Genomic DNA, 22,922 nt, shown 5'->3' with positions numbered 1-22,922 from the left:
TAACGAAGTAATGACGAAACTATGACGTAGCTGTGAGTAACAGTTATATTGTTATACACGACGTATGTAGTGATTACTAGTAAGTAATTTACACACGACTTATAAACGAGCTACTCATTGTATAAGTATAAGACAGTTAAACGTCTGTATATAGAGTTTTTATTAGTAAGACCGAATAAGTAAATATTATAAAAGAATATGACATGACTGGAGATGTTATCGCATGACAACACTTCAAAAGAAAAATAACAATGTTTCAAATAGCTGTACTAAAAATGAATGGAAGGTCAAGCGCGTTGGTCCTTTTAAGTCTTCTTATTGTTTGACTATTATCCAGCAAATTTAATGCATAATGATTGGGATGTTGATTTAATCGGTGCAGGTATTTTTTACTGAACTTAAAAATTTCTTCTTTTACAGTTCAAATGTTTAGATCACGATGAATGACATCACTACGTAGGCTACATACCATGGTGCAGTGACAATGGAACGTAAAGTTTTGGACTGATACCTCTGCAGTATTTCAATGTTTGAGTTGCTAGCAGTTCCCCACAGTTGGATGCCGTATGTCCAGATTGGTTTTAGTATGACTTTATAAACAAGAAGTTTTATTTTCTAATGATAGTTTTGATTCGGGTCCCAATAACCAATAGATTTTTGATGTTTTAAAATTTAATTCTTTACGTTTAGATGCTGTAATATGACATTTTTCTACACTTTATCAATAATTTAAAAGAAATTTCATAATCTAGCAAAAATATAACAAAATTAAAAGTTTAGGTTCTGTATAATTAGTTGAAATATATAATAAATTGTAATGCAAACTGAATTAATTCAAATTTGATTTAGGTCCCAATAACCAATAGATTTTTGATGTTTTAAAATTTAATTCTTTATGTTTAGAGGCTGTAATATGACATTATTTTTCTACACTTTATCAATAATTTAAAAGAAATTTCATAATCTAGCAAAAATATAACAAAATTAAAATTTTAGGTTCTATATGATTAGTTGAAATACATAATCAATTGTACTGCAAACTGAATTAATTCAAATGTGCGGTCACGTTAAGGTACGCAGCATCATCACCTGTCCTAGAGAATCTGGCAATCCTGCCTGCAACAGGCCTAGCATTCGACATGTAGAGGGATGCAAAATGTTGCAGCCGAGATGAATAGTGTCCACGTCGGCACGCCCACGCGACCAACGGTTTTACGTAACAAAGCGTATCGATCCCTGCGGGGCTGTTCACGTCAAGTGTGACATCTCCGACCGAAATGTTACTGCAAGCATAAATCTGCTGACGGTAGCAGTCCACGACGTACACGAGTGGTACAAGCTCGCTGTTACATGCAACAGGGCTGGCCATGCCACACATCGCAACCCGGCCAAAGCTGGCTCCTGCCTTCGCTTTGCGTCATGAGCTTTTAGTACCCAGCACAGAGTCTGCAGTTGTTGACGTAACAGCACTCAACACAAGCAATGTGCGTCTAAATCAGGTATGGGTGCTAATACATCAATTGAGCCACTGCAGACCACCCCTTCACTCCCCACTCCACCTTCTCCGGCTGAGACAGTAATTTTTGGTGCGGTACGAGCAGACAGGAAGGTCAGTGACGGATTGTATCAGGCGGGCATCATAGCTTTTACGAACTTTCGGCTCTCGCTCGTCGCCTAAAATCCACTACTGATGCACAGAGTTCTTCTGTGCGTTTGTTTACAAGGCTGTGTATGTGAGAAGGGCATGGGCGAAGGTTTCTCCGTCCCTTTCACTTTCCCTGTTATGCCGAGAGCTGGTCTAAATGCACGCGTTTAATCCATACTGAATTTCCTAATTCATAGACGTTTTGACCAGGAAATTATCCAGTTGTACTGACTCCCCTATGACTGAACTAAAAACGCAAATTTATAAAAGATGTAGATTGAGAGTTTTCCACTAGTGATACATACTAGCGTTTCATTGTACTATACTATATTTCATATTGCATACCTATTTTGACTATTTTCTTTTCATGTAATTTACACCAATCATAGTTAATGTTTTAACGATTTTGCTAAGGTTTTAACACAGGAAATTCCGATGTCATATTAACAGTTTAAAAGACGGTTAAACACTTCTTCATGAAACAGTTTCCTTGTTGAATTGTTATAATCGTTTGTTAAGTTTTAACATCTCGTGAAACCGGCCATAACTCGTGCAATGAAAAGAAGGATCTACAAACAGCAACAAAACTATAAATGTGCGCGCATGTCATTAATTTTGATTCAATAAACGAATATGAAGTAACGGTAACTAAACGTAAGAAATAAAAAGTACATTAATGCAATAATGTTTACACTTCCTCATCCTGTATATTACGCAGGAAATAATAAAGACAGTTACGTAACGTAAAGAGTAGCTAATTGTCTACTATCTTCGGTAACGAGAAGTGGGGGAACGAAACAAAAGAAAACCCACACACGTGGCCGCGCATCTTTTATTATTTAATAATTTGACACACGAGTGCAGTTTTCTGAGAAAGGCGCCAGCAGTGTGCTTCTATGGCAACCAAATGCCGTCATGCAGAGAGGCGGGTTAGTTAAAGAAACAACCGTCGGCACAGAGAGTATAACTTTGCATTCGATAAGTCAACAATAAACAGAACACTAACGAATAAGTACTGTTCTCCAACCAGGAGATCAACCGTGAAAGGAATGTGCTTACTATTGCGTCATCTATTGGAACGAAGTAGATAAATAATATTACCGTTATAACGCCAGTTTAAAAACCATGCGCTCTCCTGCATATGTTATTTCCTGTATGAAGAGATTAAAAGACCAGGAGATTAACTGTGATCTAATTTTGTAACTAGGGTAGTATCAATATGTCTGTAACAATGTTATGGTTTGTGCTGTGAGAGCTAGCCAATAGAGATAAGAGTACCCACGTGTGTGACCTTATGACATCTTATGACATCAACATTCATTCACAGCATTACCCTCCTTCGTCTCATCCGGCAGAGACTTTCTCGTGGTTGGAGCACAGTATTACTTTGCATTCGATACGTCAACAATAAACAGAACACTAACGAATAAGTATTACTTTGCATTCGATACGTCAACAATAAACAGAACACTAACTTGTGAAAAGTGCGGAAGAAAATAATAAACAACAACAAAAGAATAACTACTGTATATGCGCGCAAGCATACAAAATAAAGTATGACTGTTAAAACTCTCTCATTTTGCACACTGTGCAGGAATTAACAACCATTTTACGCAAAGGAAACCTTCTCGGAGGTCCAGATCAGTGCCTCCATTTATCGTTATCTAAGATCTGAATTCTGTTAGCAGAACATGTAATTGGGTACAATGTTGTGGAGTAACGGTTAGCATGCCTGACCGTGAAACGAGAGGACCCGGGTTCAGATCCTGGTTGGGACAAGTTACCTGGTTTGGGTTTTTTCCGGGGTTTTCCCCTAAACCCATTAAGAACAAATGCTGCGTAACTTTCGGCGCTGAACCCTGGACTCATTTCGCCGGTATTATCACCTTATCATTCAGATGATAGATAACCACAGCAGTTGATAAAGCGTAAAATAACCCACAAAAACATGTAATGGTAATCATCAAGTCTTGAAGTACTGGCATGACATTCAAAACAGAAGTAGTTTTCTTGTCCGAAGTTCATTATACGACAGGACATCTTTTTTACGTGTAATTGCTTTTCTTGTGAATGAACCCATGAATAATTTTGTTGCTCAAATAAAATCTTCTGTTCTCGACAAGGTTTAAACCCACGGACTTCTGTTATAATTCTTCTTCAAACCTTTTCCGTTACAAATTCCTCAACCACCCACGGTATGAAGGAACGTATTCCGTAATAGATCCTTTTACACGTTGAAAGTTGCAGCAAAGAGACAAACATGTTTCTTCAAACGACTATTGCTTGAAAGAAAATATTTTCGGATGGAATATGAACACCACGCTGTAGTTCACTCCACGCTCTCGATAAGCGATTTCCTCGAATGTTTGTTTACTCGTAATCGTCAAGTTGCCGTCAATTCCTTGGAGAAGAAAAGAAGCTAAAAGACTAACCAGACAGGAGCCGGCGTTTCCTATCAGTTACGATAAATTCCAGTTTATTTACTTTATTCATTTCCTAGAAGAAGATGAACTTGCATTTCGATGAAAAAAAATCACTTGAAGGCCAGCAGGAACACTTATGTAATACTAGAACGCGCCAATATTGCTAACACTGTTCCAAAGTCGTGTGCTGTTTATCGTGAGTGACAATCAGTGAATGGATTAATGAGTACAGGTCAAACAAATAGTTAAAAAATAAACGAATCGATAGATAAATAAATAAATATACGAAGTAAATAAATAGAAAATTAATTAATTAACGACGCAATGCATTATAATAAATGAAGATACAGAGAAATTAGTGTTTGTTATATATTTTTTTAAAACTTCCCTCATTAAGGGCTGCCACATGGACGAAGTGCTATAGACAAACGTATAGCAACATGACAAAGAGGTCCACACGTGTGGAGTAACGGTTAGCGCGTCTGGCCACGAAACCAGGTGACCCGGGTTCGATTCTCGGTCGGGGCAAGTTACCTGGTTGAGGTTTTTTCCGGGGTTTTCCCTCAACCCAATATGAGCAAATGCTGGGTACCCCGGACTCATTTCACCGGCATTATCACCTTCGTCTCGTTCAGACGCTAAATAACCTAGATGTTGATAAAGCGTCGTAAAATAACCTACTAAAATAAAATAAATGACAAAGAGAAGGATGCACTAGACGGAATGGTGAACGGGGGAAGAGTTCGGGGCAGAAGAAAACATCAGATGATAGACGACATTAAGATGTATGGATCATTATGAGGAGGCCAAGAGGAAGGCAGAAAATATGAAAGATTGTAGAAAGCTAGGTTTGCAGTGAAAGATCTGTCCTTGGACAGAAAACTATGACTGAATGAACATAACAAAGGTCTAATATGGAAATACAACAATAGCTCTAATACAAAATAAAATCTACAACAAGTAACAAAAAGTAAAAAGAGTATGAATGTCTTTTACACAAAAATATTATAATGTATAATTACTTACTTACTTACAAATGGCTTTTAAGGAACCCGAAGATTCATTGCCGCCCTCACATAAGCCCGCCAGCGATCCCTATCCTGTGCAAGATTAATCCAGTCTCTATCATCATACCCCACCTCCCTCAAATCCATTTTAATATTATCCTCCCATCTACGTCTCGGCCTCCCTAAAGGTCTTTTTCCCTCCGGTCTCCCAATTAACACTCTATATGCATTTCTGGATTCGCCCATACGTGCTACATGCCCTGCCCATCTCAAACGTCTGGATTTTAAGTTCCTAATTATGTCAGGTGAAGAATACAATGCGTGCAGTTCTGTGTTGTGTAACTTTCTTCATTCTCCTGTAACTTCATCCCGCTTAACCCCAAATATTTTCCTAAGCACAATGTATAATTACTCCCTAAGAAAATTTCTTTAATACTTTAATGACTTGTTAATATGGAAATAGACATCTTAAGCGCAGCAATTGCAATATCTAAGAAATATGAATTCTGTATTTTACGTCTTGTGAAGTCCGAAATTGCACCACAAATGTGGGTATTGTTTCTCGTGCCCCAATTATGCTAACAACATTTATACTATCTAACACGTATAGTACGTAAAAATAGGCTCATATATGCTCTTTTTCTTGGAGTCCGTCTCCTCTGGCTGTCTTTCCTGAGATTCAAAGCAGACAGTAGGATCCAATACTAATCAGGATTTCTCAGATGGCCTGAATGCGAGGATATCGATACGTCTGCTACTGCAGTCAGTGGTCGAACCAGAGACCTCTTCACAAACCGTGAAGCCACTCACAATCTCGCATGCCTCGAATGATAGGTAATGTCTACTGTTTCGAAGGACCTCTCCACGCGTTATACGAGCCTCCACGAAACCTCCACCAAGGTAAAGGATTTACGTTCTGTTTACATCTTTCTAGCTCAGTTATGGCAAGGAGGTAGGACAAAAATAAAAACAGAAAACGCACATAGAGGAAACAGAAAAAACGGCAAGAAAGCAGAGCATAAACGTGGTTTATCGCGGCGCTAGCAGATAAGCGTTCGTTCACCTGTATCCAAGCCTCAGTGAAAGCAGCTCCCTAACGAGGTCAGAACCACGCGAATAAATGTTTAACGGCTGCATTCACAGCATGCGACGATGCAATTATGTGCCGCTGATACGACCAAGATTTCTGGGGACCTGCTCGCCCTGAACCGAGTGCCTGGGGGAATGAGTACAGGGCGAGACCAAACCAATCGCCACCATCAAGACCGCAGAATTCACCATCGCCGCCACTGTATTATCATTACCACGTTAACCCAATGTTGTCATCACCACCCTAATAATGCATCATGCGTATCCTAATAATCGTCCTTACTGGTTTTCCTAATTATTATTCTCATCGTCCTAATAATCATCCCAACTTCGTAATAAGAATCTTAACTTCCTAATAACCATCCTCGTCGTCTTTCTAATAATTTTCATCGTCCTAATAACAAGACTAACTTCCTAAATAATCGTTCTAATAATCATCCTGATCTTCCTAATAATCATCCTAACTTCCTAAATAATCATTCCTACCATCGTCCCAATAATCATCCTGGTCTTCCTAATAATCATCTTAACTTCCTAAATAATCGTTCCTATCATCGTCCCAGTAATCATCCTGGTCTTTCTAATAATCATCCTAACTTCCTAAATAATCGTTCCTATCATCGTCCCAATAATTATCCTGGTCTTCCTAATAATCATACTAACTTCCTAAATAATCGTTCCTATCGTCTCAGTAATCATCCTGGTCTTTCTAATAATCATCCTAACTTCCTAAATAATCGTTCCTATCATCGTCCCAGTAATCATCCTGGTCTTTCTAATAATCATCCTAACTTCCTAAATAATCGTTCCTATCATCGTCCCAATAATTATCCTGGTCTTCCTAATAATCATCCTAACTTCCTAAATAATCGTTCCTATCGTCCCAGTAATCATCCTAACTTCCTAAATAATCGTTCCTATCATCGTCCCAGTAATCATCCTGGTCTTTCTAATAATCATCCTAACTTCCTAAATAATCGTTCCTATCATCGTCCCAATAATTATCCTGGTCTTCCTAATAATCATACTAACTTCCTAAATAATCGTTCCTATCGTCCCAGTAATCATCCTGGTCTTTCTAATAATCATCCTAACTTCCTAAATAATCGTTCCTATCATCGTCCCAGTAATCATCCTGGTCTTTCTAATAATCATCCTAACTTCCTAAATAATCGTTCCTATCATCGTCCCAATAATTATCCTGGTCTTCCTAATGATCATCCTAACTTCCTAAATAATCGTTCCTATCGTCCCAGTAATCATCCTAACTTCCTAAATAATCGTTCCTATCATCGTCCCAGTAATCATCCTGGTCTTTCTAATAATCATCCTAACTTCCTAAATAATCGTTCCTATCATCGTCCCAGTAATCATCCTGGTCTTTCTAATAATCATCCCGACTTCCTAAATAATCGTTCCTACCATCGTCCCAATAATCATCCTGGTTTTCCTAATAATCATCCTAACTTCCTAAATAATCGTTCTAATAATCATCCTGGTTTTTCTAATAATCATCCTAACTTCCTAAATAATCGTCCTCATCATCGTTCCAATAATCATCCTGATTTCCTAAATAATCGTTCTCATCATCGTCCCAATAATCATCCTCGTAATCATAATCATTCTACGCCGTCTTTCTACTAATCATTCTCATCTTCTCAACAATCATCCCCGTTTTCTAGCAATTCTCGTCGTCTTTCTAATAATCATCCTCTTCGTCTTCCTAATCATCGTCTTAACAATCGTCCTCGTCGCCTTCCTAATAATCATCTTAATTATCATCATAGTGCTCTTCCTAATAATCGTCCTCGTTTTCCTAATACTCGTCCTCCTCGTCATCTCTGTAACAATCATACTCATCGTCTTCCTAACTATCATCACCTTTATATTCATGACTGTCCTTGGTAATTCACAACAAACCTTAACATTAGGCTTACACTAAATATTACTATTATTTCGCGAACAAAATAAACGTGTAAATAAATATAATACCTAAGTTACCGCTATTGAATAAATTGCCTGATTTACTACTGAATTCACAGAGAAAATGAAAATACTTAATTCACGACCAGAGCCATCTAGTCGTAACTACACTTGAGTAATAGAAAAAAAGGAATAAAGGAAATATTAATTTTAATACTGTATTCATAATAAAGATACGGAAATTTAATCAAACGCATAATAATTATGGGAAGTGATATTCCATAAAAGTAAGCTGAGGTAATTTGTTACTGGATACTGAGGAAATTGATGTTGATTGATTGTTTCTGAGTTTGTTGACAACAATATTATGTTATGGCGTTCCTGATCGATTTGTATGAACACACTACAGTGTCTATCGCCTTATAAAAAGCGGTCTATCAAGCAGGAAACAATTATTGCGAAATAATCAGCGACAAAACAAAAGTGATAATATAAAATCGACAATACTACAGACTGATTCTTACACTCCATTGCATTGGTGAACAGTAACAAGAGCGAAACAGTCATTCTAACATTAAACCTCATTATTATAATATTCAGTAGCATATTTTTAAACAAAAAAGGGCCTTGGCTCTGGCATTTTGGTAGTATCGGTTGCCATCATCATCATCATCATCATAGTATACTCGTCCTAATTGTTGTTATCGTCATATTTATAATTACCATCCTACAACACTGTCGGCATTTTCATAATGAAATAATGATAATGATAATCATCATCATCATCATCAACATCATCATCATCCTGTCAAGTACTAGTCCCAAAAGAACTGTTACGGCCTGAAAAAGCGATTTTCTTGCCATCTTTTCATAGGTCGACCAAGTGACCGTTTCCCATTTGGACGATACTTCATTATTGCCTTAGGGATTCTGGATGAAACCATTCTTGAGACGTGTTTCTTCCAGTTTAACTGATATCTGGAGATATAGTCCAGTACTGATGGCACATTAAGTTCTTGAAGGATATCTTCATTTTTCTTTCGATCCCATTTAGTGTAGCCAGCTGTTCGGCGCATGAATCATCTCGCAAGCTGTTAATCTGCTTTCATCTTTTGTTCTTATAGTCCACGCTTCACTCCCATAACATAAGACTGGTCGAGCTATTATTTGATAAAGACGAGTACGAGTTGATTTATAATGAAATAATAATAATAATAATAATAATAATAATAATAATAATAATAATAATAATAATAATAATAATAATACCTTTATTTTCCGCTCACTATCGTGACTGCAGACCGTATTCCGAAATTAATGATTAAGTACTACGAAAATACGAGTAAAACGAAAAAGTCGCTGCTGCAGCAATTTTTAATTTAGAAACCTCGTCAAACAAAACAATCATACGCAGAACGCTTTATCCATAACGATGATGATCACGTGGCGGTGAATTCTGATTTCATTAATTACAGTGTTAAAAAAATAATGTTAATTTTGAAGTGTTTCGCCCTGCAATGATGTCTATATTCCCAAACAAAAGAAATTCCTTCGTGTCTAAAACCATAGACGAAAAATATGCTACACCCCCGTAATAATGGGCGCTTCTGTGAGGGTGGAGGCTGGCACGTCACGCCAGATGCCTGAGGGAGAGGGTAGATAGGTCACAGCCCGTCTGGCTCTGACGTCATCGTGTGATAAAGTGTGCCACACCCACACAAGATGGTTCTTCCCTTTTGTAAGTCAGTCAAACACAATGAGGAAGACAAGTCAGCGAAGAGAGAATTGGGAGCCGAGAAATACAATAGGGAGGAGAACAAGAGGGACTGCGAATAAATACAACGATGGGGTATAGTGGCGAGGGGGGATGAAAGAAAAAAGGGGGAGAAAGTAAATGAAGAAAGGGGATAATGGCGATGGAAAATGAAAGGAGACACTGGGAAAGAACTGGAGGTATGAGGAGAAGTTGAGAAGGAACAGAGAGAGAAAAAAGAACAAGATGGAGAGAGAGAGAGAGAGAGAAGGAAAAATTAACAAAAAATGGATAACAATGAATACAAAAGTGACAACAGTAGAAGAGGAGGAAGATGTGAGAACTGAAGACAAAAGAAAAGAAAGGAAGAGAACTTGGAACAAGGAAAAAGCACAATGAAAGAGAGAGAAAAGAAAATCAGAAATAATTAGAGAAAGGACTAGAAAGAGGAAGAAAGGAGAAAATGCACAGGAAGGGAAAAAGAGAAAATGAAGGCGATGAAGAATGAGTGAGAAAATTGAAGAAGATGAGGAAAGAGGACGAAATGATATCGATATGGAATAAAGAGGAGAAAGATCAATGCAGAAGAACGAACAGGAAATAAAGAGTTTAAAATGTGGAGGAAATGGCTGAAAGGTGTGCGCATAATTTATTTTTTAACGTCTTCTTTCTTCAGTATATTATTTGTGTGTGAATGAAGTAGCCACCAAAACGTAAAAAAATGGTGTTCACTTAAATCGGCTACAACTTGCCATTTAACCACTCTCTACCTTAAAATCTGTGCTTCATTGGCTGACCATGATAATATCTTTAAAAAATATTGGAGTGCAAAAGGTCAAATGACTTATTGTCAAACGCCTAGCATTAGAAAACTACAACAACATTATAGGTCTACATATTAACTACACACTACAGTATGATCTCGTGAAGTGTACACTAAGTACTTTGAATGGCAAGCACTTTCTTTCTTAGAGAAGTCGCTATTTGTACCATGCTATTTCCGCTCTTGGACATTTTAATAAAAATCTAGACACGAAAGAAATTAATAAAAATATGAAATATATTTCTGTCCATTAGTCACGTGCATGTTTTATACCAAGTAGGTCTATAAGCTACATCTTATTTAATTACACTTACTTGAATATAGTGTTGAATTGGAATCAAACGTAACACAACTGAATTATGTATTGACATTAATATTAATACCGGTATTACTAATTAATTATTAATTCACAAGCGCTTAAGAACTTTCGTTTTCATCAGTTTCCTTCTAGTGCAAACCGAAATTATTGCTGCCAACATAACAAGGGTACTATACCTGTCGCTTGAGCGTCTCTTCGTCGTGGTCGCCGGTGACGAACACCTGCCTCATGAAGGGCTCGCCGTTGCGCGCCACGTCGCCGATGCCGGCGCTGTCCGTGGGCACGGTGCGCCAACACAGTACCTGCAACCAGGGTAATACAGATTAGACATGCGGCAAAAATCCTGGAACAAACTAAATTGTTCGCAAATCAAACTGTTCCATGCAGCAACCTATTCCAAGAGTTCCAGGGAGGTTGCCCATTGGAGCAACTCTCAACTGCAACTCAACCACAGTCTACTATATACAGTCACGAAGCTTGGGATGATTTTTTGCCAACGAGTTGCATTTCTCGCGATAGTTGCTAGCCGCTTGGAGCGCTGTGAGTACTAGGAACAATAGATTGTGTCACTGCCATCGTGATCTAATACAGGCCGTAAGGCAGGCCATGTGACTCGCTTAACCCGATCAGGAAGGGCGGCGTTTCAACCATATAAATTAATTGGAATGCATAAAGAGTAACATATATTTCTTTAAAATGTAGTGTAATTGCATTAATACAATTTAAAACAATGATTAGGGGACACTTCAGACATAATTCCTTGTGAGTTAAGGTGTAATATTATTTTTGATGTGAAAATTACGTTGTTCGTATGTGTAATACCTGCCTTTATTTCGATTAAATATTGCGAAATTCTTGTACATTCATTTATGTACGATTCAATAATTTTCAGTTGCACCGCACGAATATTTAGATATGTTGAAATTATAGGTTATGTTTTATGGATATTATAGGTTATGTTTACTATATTTAACTTATATTCCTATATTCGCAATTATACATTATAATTAAACATAATGTCATGTATGACACCCGTCACATTCTGTTTGTCTGTATTTTAATACTACAATTGAGTACTGAATTATTGTATTTATCTACTACCTAAGAGACGAAGTAACACAATCGTACGTACACTAATTTCATAGGAGTGGTATGGTAAATTTTCTATCTACAATTAAGGAAGGTAGATGTGCTAAATTAAAATCACAATATAAATTCGTTTTTATTTAACCTCAAAATAGCTTCCATTCTAAACTTGAAATGTTGACGCGAACAGATTATGTTAACATGTAAAATTCTCTTCACATTAAAATAACACAGTTTTGTAATTATTTCTGCAACATATTATGCAACAAGAAGTAAACGGAACTTATGGACAAATTACATTAAATAAAGCTTAGCAATGATAAGCAATGAAGTTATAATATAATATTTCACTGACCTCCATACACTGAAATAGAAAACCCGAACAAACATTACGGCCTGGTCTAGATCAAAAAAAGCACTGACTGTGCCGTATTTCGCATTTTTGTGAAAATGCTATGTAAACTGTGAAATGTTCGTTATCGGTTGTAATAACTGTAAATGGCTAAAATACAATAATTTGAATAATAATATGGGACAAGGAGACGTTTGTAGTACTATAAATTGTAAGAAAAATAGGTTAGAGTTATCCTTCTTCCGAAAGATCCAGGAAGGTGAGTTTATAGAATATAATATATATTTTATGAAAATAATATATAAATCTTATGTATTTCATATTTCATTAGTGGAAGGAAGGTGTTTATTTTTTCAAGAGAACACGATATCGAAAGTACAATACATTTTATGGTCTGCTAGGGAAAGAGTCTGTGATGAGGCGATAGTAGCGATTCTGGTGGTGAGCAACTATCTATGGATGCATATTTCATCTGTCTATGATTGCATATTTAGTAAGTATTAAGCTTCGTGACTGTATATAGCAGACTGTGACTCAACTGTACTAGGAGGGGCTCACGACAGGAAGAAACTTGGCTGTGAGATCAAATTGCACATGCGCGGACATCTTATGCAGTGCCAGTAGCTAGATTTATTTTCGCGTTAGGTTTGGTTAGTTTAGGTTTTTATTAACCAAGTCAGTTTGATCTCACAGCCAAGTTCTTCCTGTAGTGAGCCGCACGTACTGTACTTGCACGCAACTGAAGATTGGGGAAGAAAGACTTCAGACTGTGATGGGAAGGCACGAACATGGAGAGAGATAGATATTGCAGTCTGAGACAGGCAAACCACAGTCTAGTATATATAGTCACGAAGCTTGAATTTATGAGGGTACTTGGAACAATAGACTGTGTAGGTACTATTTCGCATTGTCTTTAATGAGGCAATAGTAGCGATCCTAGTGGTTAGCAACAATCTATGGATGCATATTTACTACGTATTGAGCTTCGTGACTGTATATATTAGACTGTGGGCAAACATGGAAAGAAAGAGAATAAGAAATGTTACACACGAGACAGAGAGGGAAGACAGAAACAGTACAGATGTCGACAGACACTCGCAGATGAAACCGGGGATATATATATATATATATATATATATATATATATATATATAATTTGAACTGGTAATGGAAATTACGGGAAAATGGCTGAACGGATTTTAATGAATGAACAGTCATTTTGAAGCTTGGCATCCAAGGATTTTCAGAAAAATAGTAACTTTCAGTGAAGCGTTACTTTTCCTACATAATTTTCCTATTTTCCAAAATCTATCTTTCGTCAGTTTTGAGAACTAATTACATTTCAGAATAAAACAAAACACACACTATAATAAAAATAGGCTATTACACGAAGGTCATGATCTGCACGATTGCTAACATATTTAGAGCTCAAATTCAATTGGTTATTAAAAACTTCAAGATTTACTAAAATAATTTATGTCTGATTCTGTGGTGTGTAATTTTCTGAGTGTATTGGATATTAAAATCTACAAAACTTGAGGTGGTTTGATGATATTATTACCAATATTATTATAGTTAATGCCATGATGTGACTATTTTTCAGTAATTATACATATTAATGTTATATTGATTATGAAATTGAAACGTTTTGGAGTTATGTAAGTAGCTGTAGAGAATATTTAAATCTTCATTTTTATAATTTCCTGAGTGGCGGCTATATATGAACTACAAAATTTGCGTAAGATAATAATATTGTTCTTAAAATCAAATATTTTTATAGTTATTAATCAAGTGGGGTTGGGTTTTTTCATATACTTAATGGCGGTGTGGTGTAGATATTTATATGTATAATTTTCTTCAGTATTGGCTCGAGAGAGCGCAAAAATTACAGTTCCTAAGACCAAAAGGTATTACTTACTCATAAAATAAGAGACCTACAAAATTTTGTAGTCTCCCGATCATTTCAGCAAGATCTCCTAACAGGATAAAATGATTTTACCCTCTACATTTCAAGTTCTACATGCAGCAGCTATACCAAGATGCTATGTCTATTGTTCGAAAGCATAGCAAACTTGACTTTTCTTAACTTTCACCTGAAATAGTTATTGGTTTACTCCTACATGAAAAACCCATTGATCATCCTGACATTGTTACTTGCGTTTTCGCGCTGAAACTCAAAAACTGAAGGTGGATAGGTCCAAGAAAAAATATTTGACAAAAAAAAATCATTAAGAGTGAGTATGTTCTTATTATCACGGCAGCAAATAACTTCCAAAATGTCGATATTCTTCTTTGAAAATAAATCTGAAAAATTTTAATTTGAACGTCTAATGAACTTAGTTTGCAGCATTTGCTGCACAAGCCACTAGTATATTTATATTATCAACACTAATTTCCAATAAAGAAATAAATCAAGCTATGTTTGCAGCAGTCTCTCAGAACTCTGTAACTTGCATCAGTGGCGGTTACTCGGGGGAGGGAAGGGAGGAACGTCCTCCTCACATTTTCTTCTTTTGAAAGTAAATACTAAATAAAATATGTGCCTTGAAATTCGAGGAAGATTCGATAATTTTTAAGTTCACAGCTATAAGAAAAACTCGGTTGATCGAGTTTTAAACGACGCGCGCTCATGTGCTGTAGAAAACTGTGAGAATGATGCGAGATTGTCTGCGTGGAGGAAAGGCACTCCATTCCTCCGCTACTGCAGTTAACACACATAGACAACAGCGCACTAGCGGCCAGAGAAAGAAGCAGAGTTTTAAAGTAAGTAAATGAACGGCGAGGGAGGAAATCCTCCTCTGAATCAGTCATGGGCGGGGAATAGAAACAGACTGGTCGTGCAGCAAGCTCGCTACCGCTGCCATCTAACGATGTTGCATTCAACCGGACTATAATACATCTAGGAGGAGACACAACAAAAACAGTTTTAACGCAACGCTATGAAAGACACCATGTAAACTTTTTTTTAATTATAAATCAAAAATATTATTCATTGCACTTTATATAGTCTACTATTAATGGTTTGAAACTTTCGTGAATATTTGAAGTCGGGTTTATGTAAAACAAAAAGGAAGCAGTTCTACGTAGTTGGCCCCTGAAATTCACTTCTATTCATTGTTTACTAGACAGGGCAACAGCCAAGTTGTCAGTTTTGTACAAATATATTTGAAACTGAAAGTAGGTACTCCAAACTACATCATTTTTAACATAAAAAATTAATCGACCACCGGCAGCTTTGAACAATAATGATAGTATGACTTTACAAGAACTGACATTCTTCAAAAGTATGTGATACTGAACTTTTAAAATGTACATGTGGCAACACAGACCACGTGGGTGGGTGGGTGCAGTGTTCTCGCTTTCCTCAGATTATTTCCCATTCCCATTTCCATTTCCGTAAAACGATTCCAGTTACGAGTTAGTAGCTAGTCTCTTCCAACACGTGTGATGCTGTAGTGTGCTCGAAAAATGCTACGAGGTTGTAAATTTCCTTGTAATTATTAATTTTCGCAATTATTCAACAATAAATGGAAGTGAAAACATAATATATTTTGGACAATTTAGGAAACTCAGTTTACAAGAACAGATTATTGCTATATAGAAGGGAAGGCCAACCCCAACACTACCTAGTCTTACATGTATGCATGTAGGCTAATTTGTAGCATGTTTCATTCAAGAAGGTGTCATTTCGTGCTGTTAACTTCTTTCCTCCTCTTAAGAAATATGCAGGAGCCGCCACTGACTTGCATCAAATACCTTGTATGTATAATCTGAACCGACCTGCAGCTGGCATTCTTCTGCGAGCTGAGTGAAAGCCTCCTCGCTTTCCTGGTGGTGCGTCTTGTCCAAGTAGAATATCCCTGTGGCATAGCGGCCGAACGGGGGCAGTTCAACGTTCTGCTGCTCCCTGCACACACAAACAAGTCTCTATAACACGATGTTTTACAATTTAATTATTTATCGTTCCTATCTAACTTCGGGGACTATGGAGAGACGTTGAAACGGTAACAGAATTCGATTTTTTTTATGCAACAACCTGTATAATTTACAATTCATTTTATATTTTCAGATATGCCTAGTAATATAATAGAATAAGTATATATAAATTTCAATCATAAGACATCTATTTGCAAATGTTTATTTGCTATATGAATATGGAATATATTAACGTTTTCGCCTTATTAGGCATCATCAGATATAATAAAATATGTAATCTGAACCTTGATCAAATTGAGCAAATAACAAATGAGCAATGTATTATACATGGTGTTGGATCTTCATGAGCTTTATGTATAAAACTATAAATAAAATAGGAGGATAATTAATTTCAATGTGATGCAAACTTTTAAAATTGAAATTGATTGTGTATACATATAACTCATGTTACAGTATAAATACAATTTAATCAATTAGAATTATACGAATTATCAGTAATGTTAAAATAAATTATGAATAAAATGAATATATTAGCTTAAAAAAGAATTAATTAAAATTCACATTGTTCGAAGAATGAAATGTGAAATGTCTTAAGGTACTATACAATGTTGTGTTGTGACTGATGGATCTTATGTTGTCGATTGGTTGTAATTATACATCAGAATTTCAATCGTGTAGTATACGTTCGCTTGTGCATGTATAATTACAACCAATCGACAACATAAGATCCATCAGTCACAACACAACATCAATATTGTATAGTACCTTAAGACATTTCACATTTCATTCTTCGAACAATGTGAGTTTTAATTAATTCTTTTTTAAGCTAATATATTCATTTTATTCATAATTTATTTTAACATTACTGATAATTCGTATAATTCTAATTCATTAAATTGTATTTATACTGTAACATGAGTTATATGTATACACAATCAATTTCAATTTCAATTTTAAAAGTTTGCATCACATTGAAATTAATTATCCTCCAATTTTATTTATAGTTTTATACATAAAGCTCATGAAGATCCAACACCATGTATAATACATTGCTCATTTGTTATTTGCTCAATTTGATATTTTATTATATCTGATGATGCCCAATAAGGCGAAAACGTTAATATATTCCATATTCATGTAGCAAATAAACATTTGCACATAGATATGTCTTATGATTGAAATTTATATATACTTATTCTATTAACAACCTGTATGTTTAGAAACTACGGAGGATATTCAGAGGTGATGAGATGGTAATTGTAATTATTTATTTAACATTACTTTTAAACAACGGAGGCTATTCATAGACAATAACATGATAATTGTAATTATTGTGTAATTATTTAACATTGCTTTTAAACTACAAAGGTTATTCCTATACTGGAGAGTGTAGACGATATTGTAATTGTTACCTCTGATTGAGGTTTTGACTGATATGTAAGCCTGTATCTATTATCAGGCAGTACATCTCACTTGACGATATGTGTCAGAGGAAGAACAATTGTTTGTATGCATCTGAAGTCTGATTAGTGTAATCGGCGATGTATGCAATGGAGGGGAAAAGAACTGGCCACCCCTACCCCATTATCTTCTGGCCTAGTTGCCTCATAATTGATGCCTTATTGGTGTTACTTATGAGGTTCAAACCTGTCTTCGGACAGGTGACCAAACAACAACATAGTAATTGTGTATTTATTTAACATTCCTTTTTAAACAACGAAGGCTATTCATAGACAATAACACGATAATTGTAATTGTGTAATTATTTCCTTAACATTTCTTTTAAACAACGGAGCTATTCATAGACAATAACATGATAATTGTAATTGTGTAATTATTTAACATTGCTTCTAAACTACAAATGCTATTAAGACGATATTGTAATTGTATAATTATTTATTTAACATTGCTTTTAGCCACCGGCGTAGCTCGGTCGGTTAAGGCGCTTGCTGCCGATCCGGAGTTGCGCTCGGCCGTGGGTTCGATTCCCGCTTGGGCTGATTACCTGGTTGGGTTTTTTCCGAGGTTTTCCCCAACCGTAAGGCAAATGTCAGGTAATCTATGGCGAATCCTCGGCCTTATATCGCCAAATATATCGCTATCACAGTTCCATTGACGTTAACTAACCTCGTAGTTGACACAGAGTCGTTAAATAACCAAGAAAAAAAAACATTGCTTTTAAACAACGGAGGGTATTCATACACAATAACATGATAATTGTAATTGTGCAATTATTGAACATTGCTTCTAAACTACAAAGTCTACTTATAGACGATATAATAATAAATTGTAATTGTGCCGTATTTATTTAACATTGCTTTTGAACTACAAAGGCTATTTACAGACGACATGATAATAATTGTAATTGTATAATTAAATCCAATTTTAATCCACTTTATTTATTACAGAAGAAAATAATTAAAATGTCTTCATAAACCTATTGATTTTCCATCTCAAAATTTGTTTCTAGACTTTAATGTACTTAACGTAAGGCAAATTTATTATATTGTAGTAATAAAATTCATACATAAAAATCGAAATAATTTTGAATTGTATTCTCATAGTTATAAAACAAAAGGTATGACTTCTTTAAGATTGTTTGAACCAAAATGCAACACTGTTAGAGTATTTAATCATAGTAGTAATTTAGGCCCAAGAATATATAACAAATTTATATTTAAATATCCTAATCTTGTCAATTCTAATAGTTCTAGTATTAAATTTAAAAAAATTATGTATGGATTTTATAAAAATTGAAAAATTGTAAATTTAAATCTATATACTATAATTTATTGCACAGTAGACATAAGACAAATTGTATTGTATAATTATTAATTTCAATTCAGGGATCCGCCCCTGAGCACGAGTTCTTCTCTTTCAGGGGCGAGCTAAAGTTTTTCTGTATATATTATATTTTATGTTACGATTATTAGCAAAATAATAAATAAATAAATTTATTTAACATTGCTTTTAAACTACAAACGCTATTTATAGACGATAACGGTAATTGTAATTCTTCATTTGAAGTTCCTTTCAAACGATGGAGGCTATTCACAGACGATAAGACGAGTATAACTGTAATCCTTTGTTTAACGTTCCTTTTAAGCTACACAGACTGTCTAGAGGCGATGACGTGATACTTTTAATTCTTTATTTTACGTTCCTCTTAAACTAGAGACTGTCTACAAACGATGACATAATTTGTAACTATTCATTTGACGCCCCCTTTAATTACAGAAGCGTAGGCATGTTAGTTGTAACTGTGTTATATTTTAGCACCCCTTGTACACTAAAGAGGCTATTCACACTTCAGAAGTGGTGATGAACAGCGGGAGTAACAGCACTTTACGCTTTGAACTGCAGACCTTATTGTGCGGCAAATTCAACGCTGAATTTTGTCTAGCATCCTCTGTAGGCTTTTACGTGCCCTACATCTACGACACGGCTTTACTTCTCTTGTGGAGGAAGCCATGCTACGAATTTTAGCGCCCTTTAAAATCCGCCGTTCTCGGCCGGGTTTGAACCACGAATCATAACCTCAACGGCGAACATAATAACACCTAGACTTCTGAGGACGCCAAAAGACATAGTAAGGGGAGCACTGAAATACCTAAACCACACTTCATGCTACACTAGAGCTTCATGTGTTAGAGAACGCGCATAAGATGACATCCAAGTTCGCAAGCTTTGTGCTCTGTCACTTATCTGAACTGATCGGTGTTTCAGGATTGTTTGATATAACGAAAGAAACTGAGCTTCACTGTACATGAAACCTAAATATTTCTAACGAATTAACAGGCCTATTAATGAAGAATCTTAGACAATAATCTTGTTAATGCAAGTCACGATTGCATTTATGTGACGCACTTCAATACAGTACTTGATAAATCTAGCATTAAACCAAATCCAATCATTGGAAAAAGTCTTCTATTTCACAAGTTTGAGATGACTTCTCATCTAGTGCGACAAACGTCGTCTCTTGAATATTTCATGTCAAAATAACATAAACATGTCAGGGCATGAATAAAACGTTTTTGAAACACTGCTGTCATTTTCTTTAAAAGGACTGCTTTGCTATGCACAGTTGTAAACAATTCAGTCCCTTCATGGAAATGCATAGTATACTAGCACCATAAAAACGGACAAATTACGTAATTTTTGTTACGTAGAACCTGTGTAAACAGAACGAATGCATTAAATAAACAGTTTTATGCAAATTAAAGACGACGTTATAAGTTTCATACAGTAAATAAAATAATCACTATTTCAAGAAACTACGTCTCGGCTAAAGCTTACTGTAGGTCTTGTAGATAAACCAGTTTCTGTTAGACTTGGACCTATCTTGGAGTGACATAAACACTACATTGCTAATAAAATAAGTAAAGGGATATTAATGCTGAGTCTCCTTAAAAATAATACAGATCGAAAGTCCCTTATATACTCGTGTGTGTGTGTAATATTTTTCATTTAACGACGCTCGAAACTGCCGAGGTTATATCAGCGTCGCCGGTGTGCCGGAATTTTGTCCCGCAGGAGTTCTTTTACATGCCAGTAAATCTACTGACATAAGCCTATCAAATTTAAGCACGCTTAAATGTCATCGACCTGGCCCGGGATCGAACTCGCAACCTCGGACATAGAAGGCCAGCGCTAAACCAACTTGCCAACCAGGTCGACTATATATATTATATATACACACATACAGTATGTATATATTTATTTATTTATTACATAGCCACAATAATTATGGAGTCCTTGTATGAGGAAAGCATTCTTATTCTTGAAAGATATCTTACAAAAAAAAGATCAGTTATCCCCGAAACTCACTGTAAACCAGTCTTTATTACACTTGGGTAATTTCTTAGTCAACAGCATTTTTGTTTTAAGTAGTCTTTTCTATGTAAAAATAAATATTCGACTTTATTCTGTATGCTTTCCACTTCATCATCATTTATCTCGCAGCAGAAATAAGTTGTACCGAGTATATTAATAAATGTGAGTACAATAGGACTCAAAATGTAACTTTGAACTTTATTAATTTTACTTCTGCGACCGAACACGAGCGCTGCTCATTCGGTCTCAAATTTTGTTAATACTACTGTATCTCCTTTTTTATACTGAATGCATTATTTTATTTCTATTTCTCTTGTTTGTTTGTAATTATATTCTTTATTCTGTATATTTAAATAAATAAATAAATAAAATGTATAATTAATTTTTATTCGTAAGTTTTCTTGTTTGTGTCTGGTTGACGTTTTTGCAGGAATAGGCCATGTAACACAAGCTACCTAAACTAACCTAATCTAACCAAACCAAATCTAAGTAACCTAACCTAAGGTAATGTCCGTATCTATGTTACGCATACTGTCGAAACGAGCGGCCACTTCAGGCCTGGCAATATTGTACAAGTAGACACTTCATCAACTTTCGTGTGGGTATTTTCCACTTTCCACTACTGTTCACGCTTTTCAACGTGCCTATAATTTATTATTTAAATTGTCCTTACAATGTCATTAATCATGCATATTTAATTTCAAGTAATTGTGTATTCAAGCAAAACATTATTATTGTTAATTAATTTTATTGTCTAGAAGACGATGCTAAAGATTTGTCTTAAGTACTATTTAAAAGAATTATTAAATCTGCTCTGCTGGAAAACTTTATAGTGTCTAAGAATTTAATTGTGTTTTCTAAGTGTAAATGTTATGTAATTTAGTAAGGTAAGGTAATAACTAAGGTAATAACTGCCTCCCATTGGAGGTAGCCCAGAAGGACTCAGTATACTCTCCTACATGAATTTTGCAATAGGCCTATTAAATGTTTACTGACGTTGCTATACAATGTAACATGTCTGTAGCAATAAGAAAGAAAGAAAATTAAGACGAAAGAAAGAAAGAAAGAAAGAAGAAAAAAGTGAAGTGAACTTAGTGATTTGTTAACGGCCCCTACTACGTAGTAAGATCCTCCTATCAAATTTTCCGTCTGAACAATAAGGTAGAAATCCAAGCTGTGATTTTTATGAAACAATTATGCTATTTCAGGTAGTACAAAGCAGAATATAAAAGCCAAAATAACACACATTTTGGGAAGTCCTGGATATTAACATATTTTCTAAATACGAGATATTTTCGGAAATACCAAATACTTACTTCTATCATTACCTTCGTTTCAAACTAATCATAGGGCTACCCTTTTATTCTGCTGGAAGTGGGCGTAATTCTGTTCCGGCAAAGCAATTCTACAGAAGGTGATGCCCTAACAAGGCACAATATTCCCGACGGTTATTTTCTCGCCTTGTTTTGACGTTACATGAAACGGGAAGACCACTGGACACGAAAGACTAACGACAATGGTCAAAGAATGTCGAGCACCGGGACTTGAAAGGTATGGGGTTTGAATGCCCTCATTTTGGTGTAATTTCTGACCTACTACTAGTGATGATGATGATGATGATGATGATGATGATGATGATGATGATGACAAAGAACTACATATATACTGTAGATATTACGAAGCTACCCAAGCCAGAAATCAGTACATTTCTAGTACAATAGCGATGCAATGCT

At 35.6% G+C, this 22,922-nt stretch overlaps 1 protein-coding gene across 1 annotated transcript in view; it reads right to left on the bottom strand.

Annotated features, from left to right (window-relative positions):
• LOC138704693 (uncharacterized) overlaps positions 1 to 22,922 on the bottom strand; it is a 211,033-nt gene that overhangs the window by 78,138 nt on the left and 109,973 nt on the right. Inside the window, exons 4-5 of the mRNA XM_069832832.1 lie at positions 16,201 to 16,327; positions 11,159 to 11,284 (exon numbers count right to left, since the gene is read on the bottom strand). Of these exons, the coding sequence (XP_069688933.1) occupies positions 11,159 to 11,284; positions 16,201 to 16,327 (253 nt within the window). The remainder of the gene's footprint in view (positions 1 to 11,158; positions 11,285 to 16,200; positions 16,328 to 22,922) is intronic.

This window comes from Periplaneta americana, chromosome 8 (genome assembly GCF_040183065.1).
Source record: "Periplaneta americana isolate PAMFEO1 chromosome 8, P.americana_PAMFEO1_priV1, whole genome shotgun sequence".
Lineage (NCBI taxonomy): Eukaryota > Metazoa > Arthropoda > Insecta > Blattodea > Blattidae > Periplaneta > Periplaneta americana.
The sequence above is the reverse complement of the archived record's forward strand: the minus strand, read 5'-3'. Positions and strand labels throughout refer to the sequence as shown.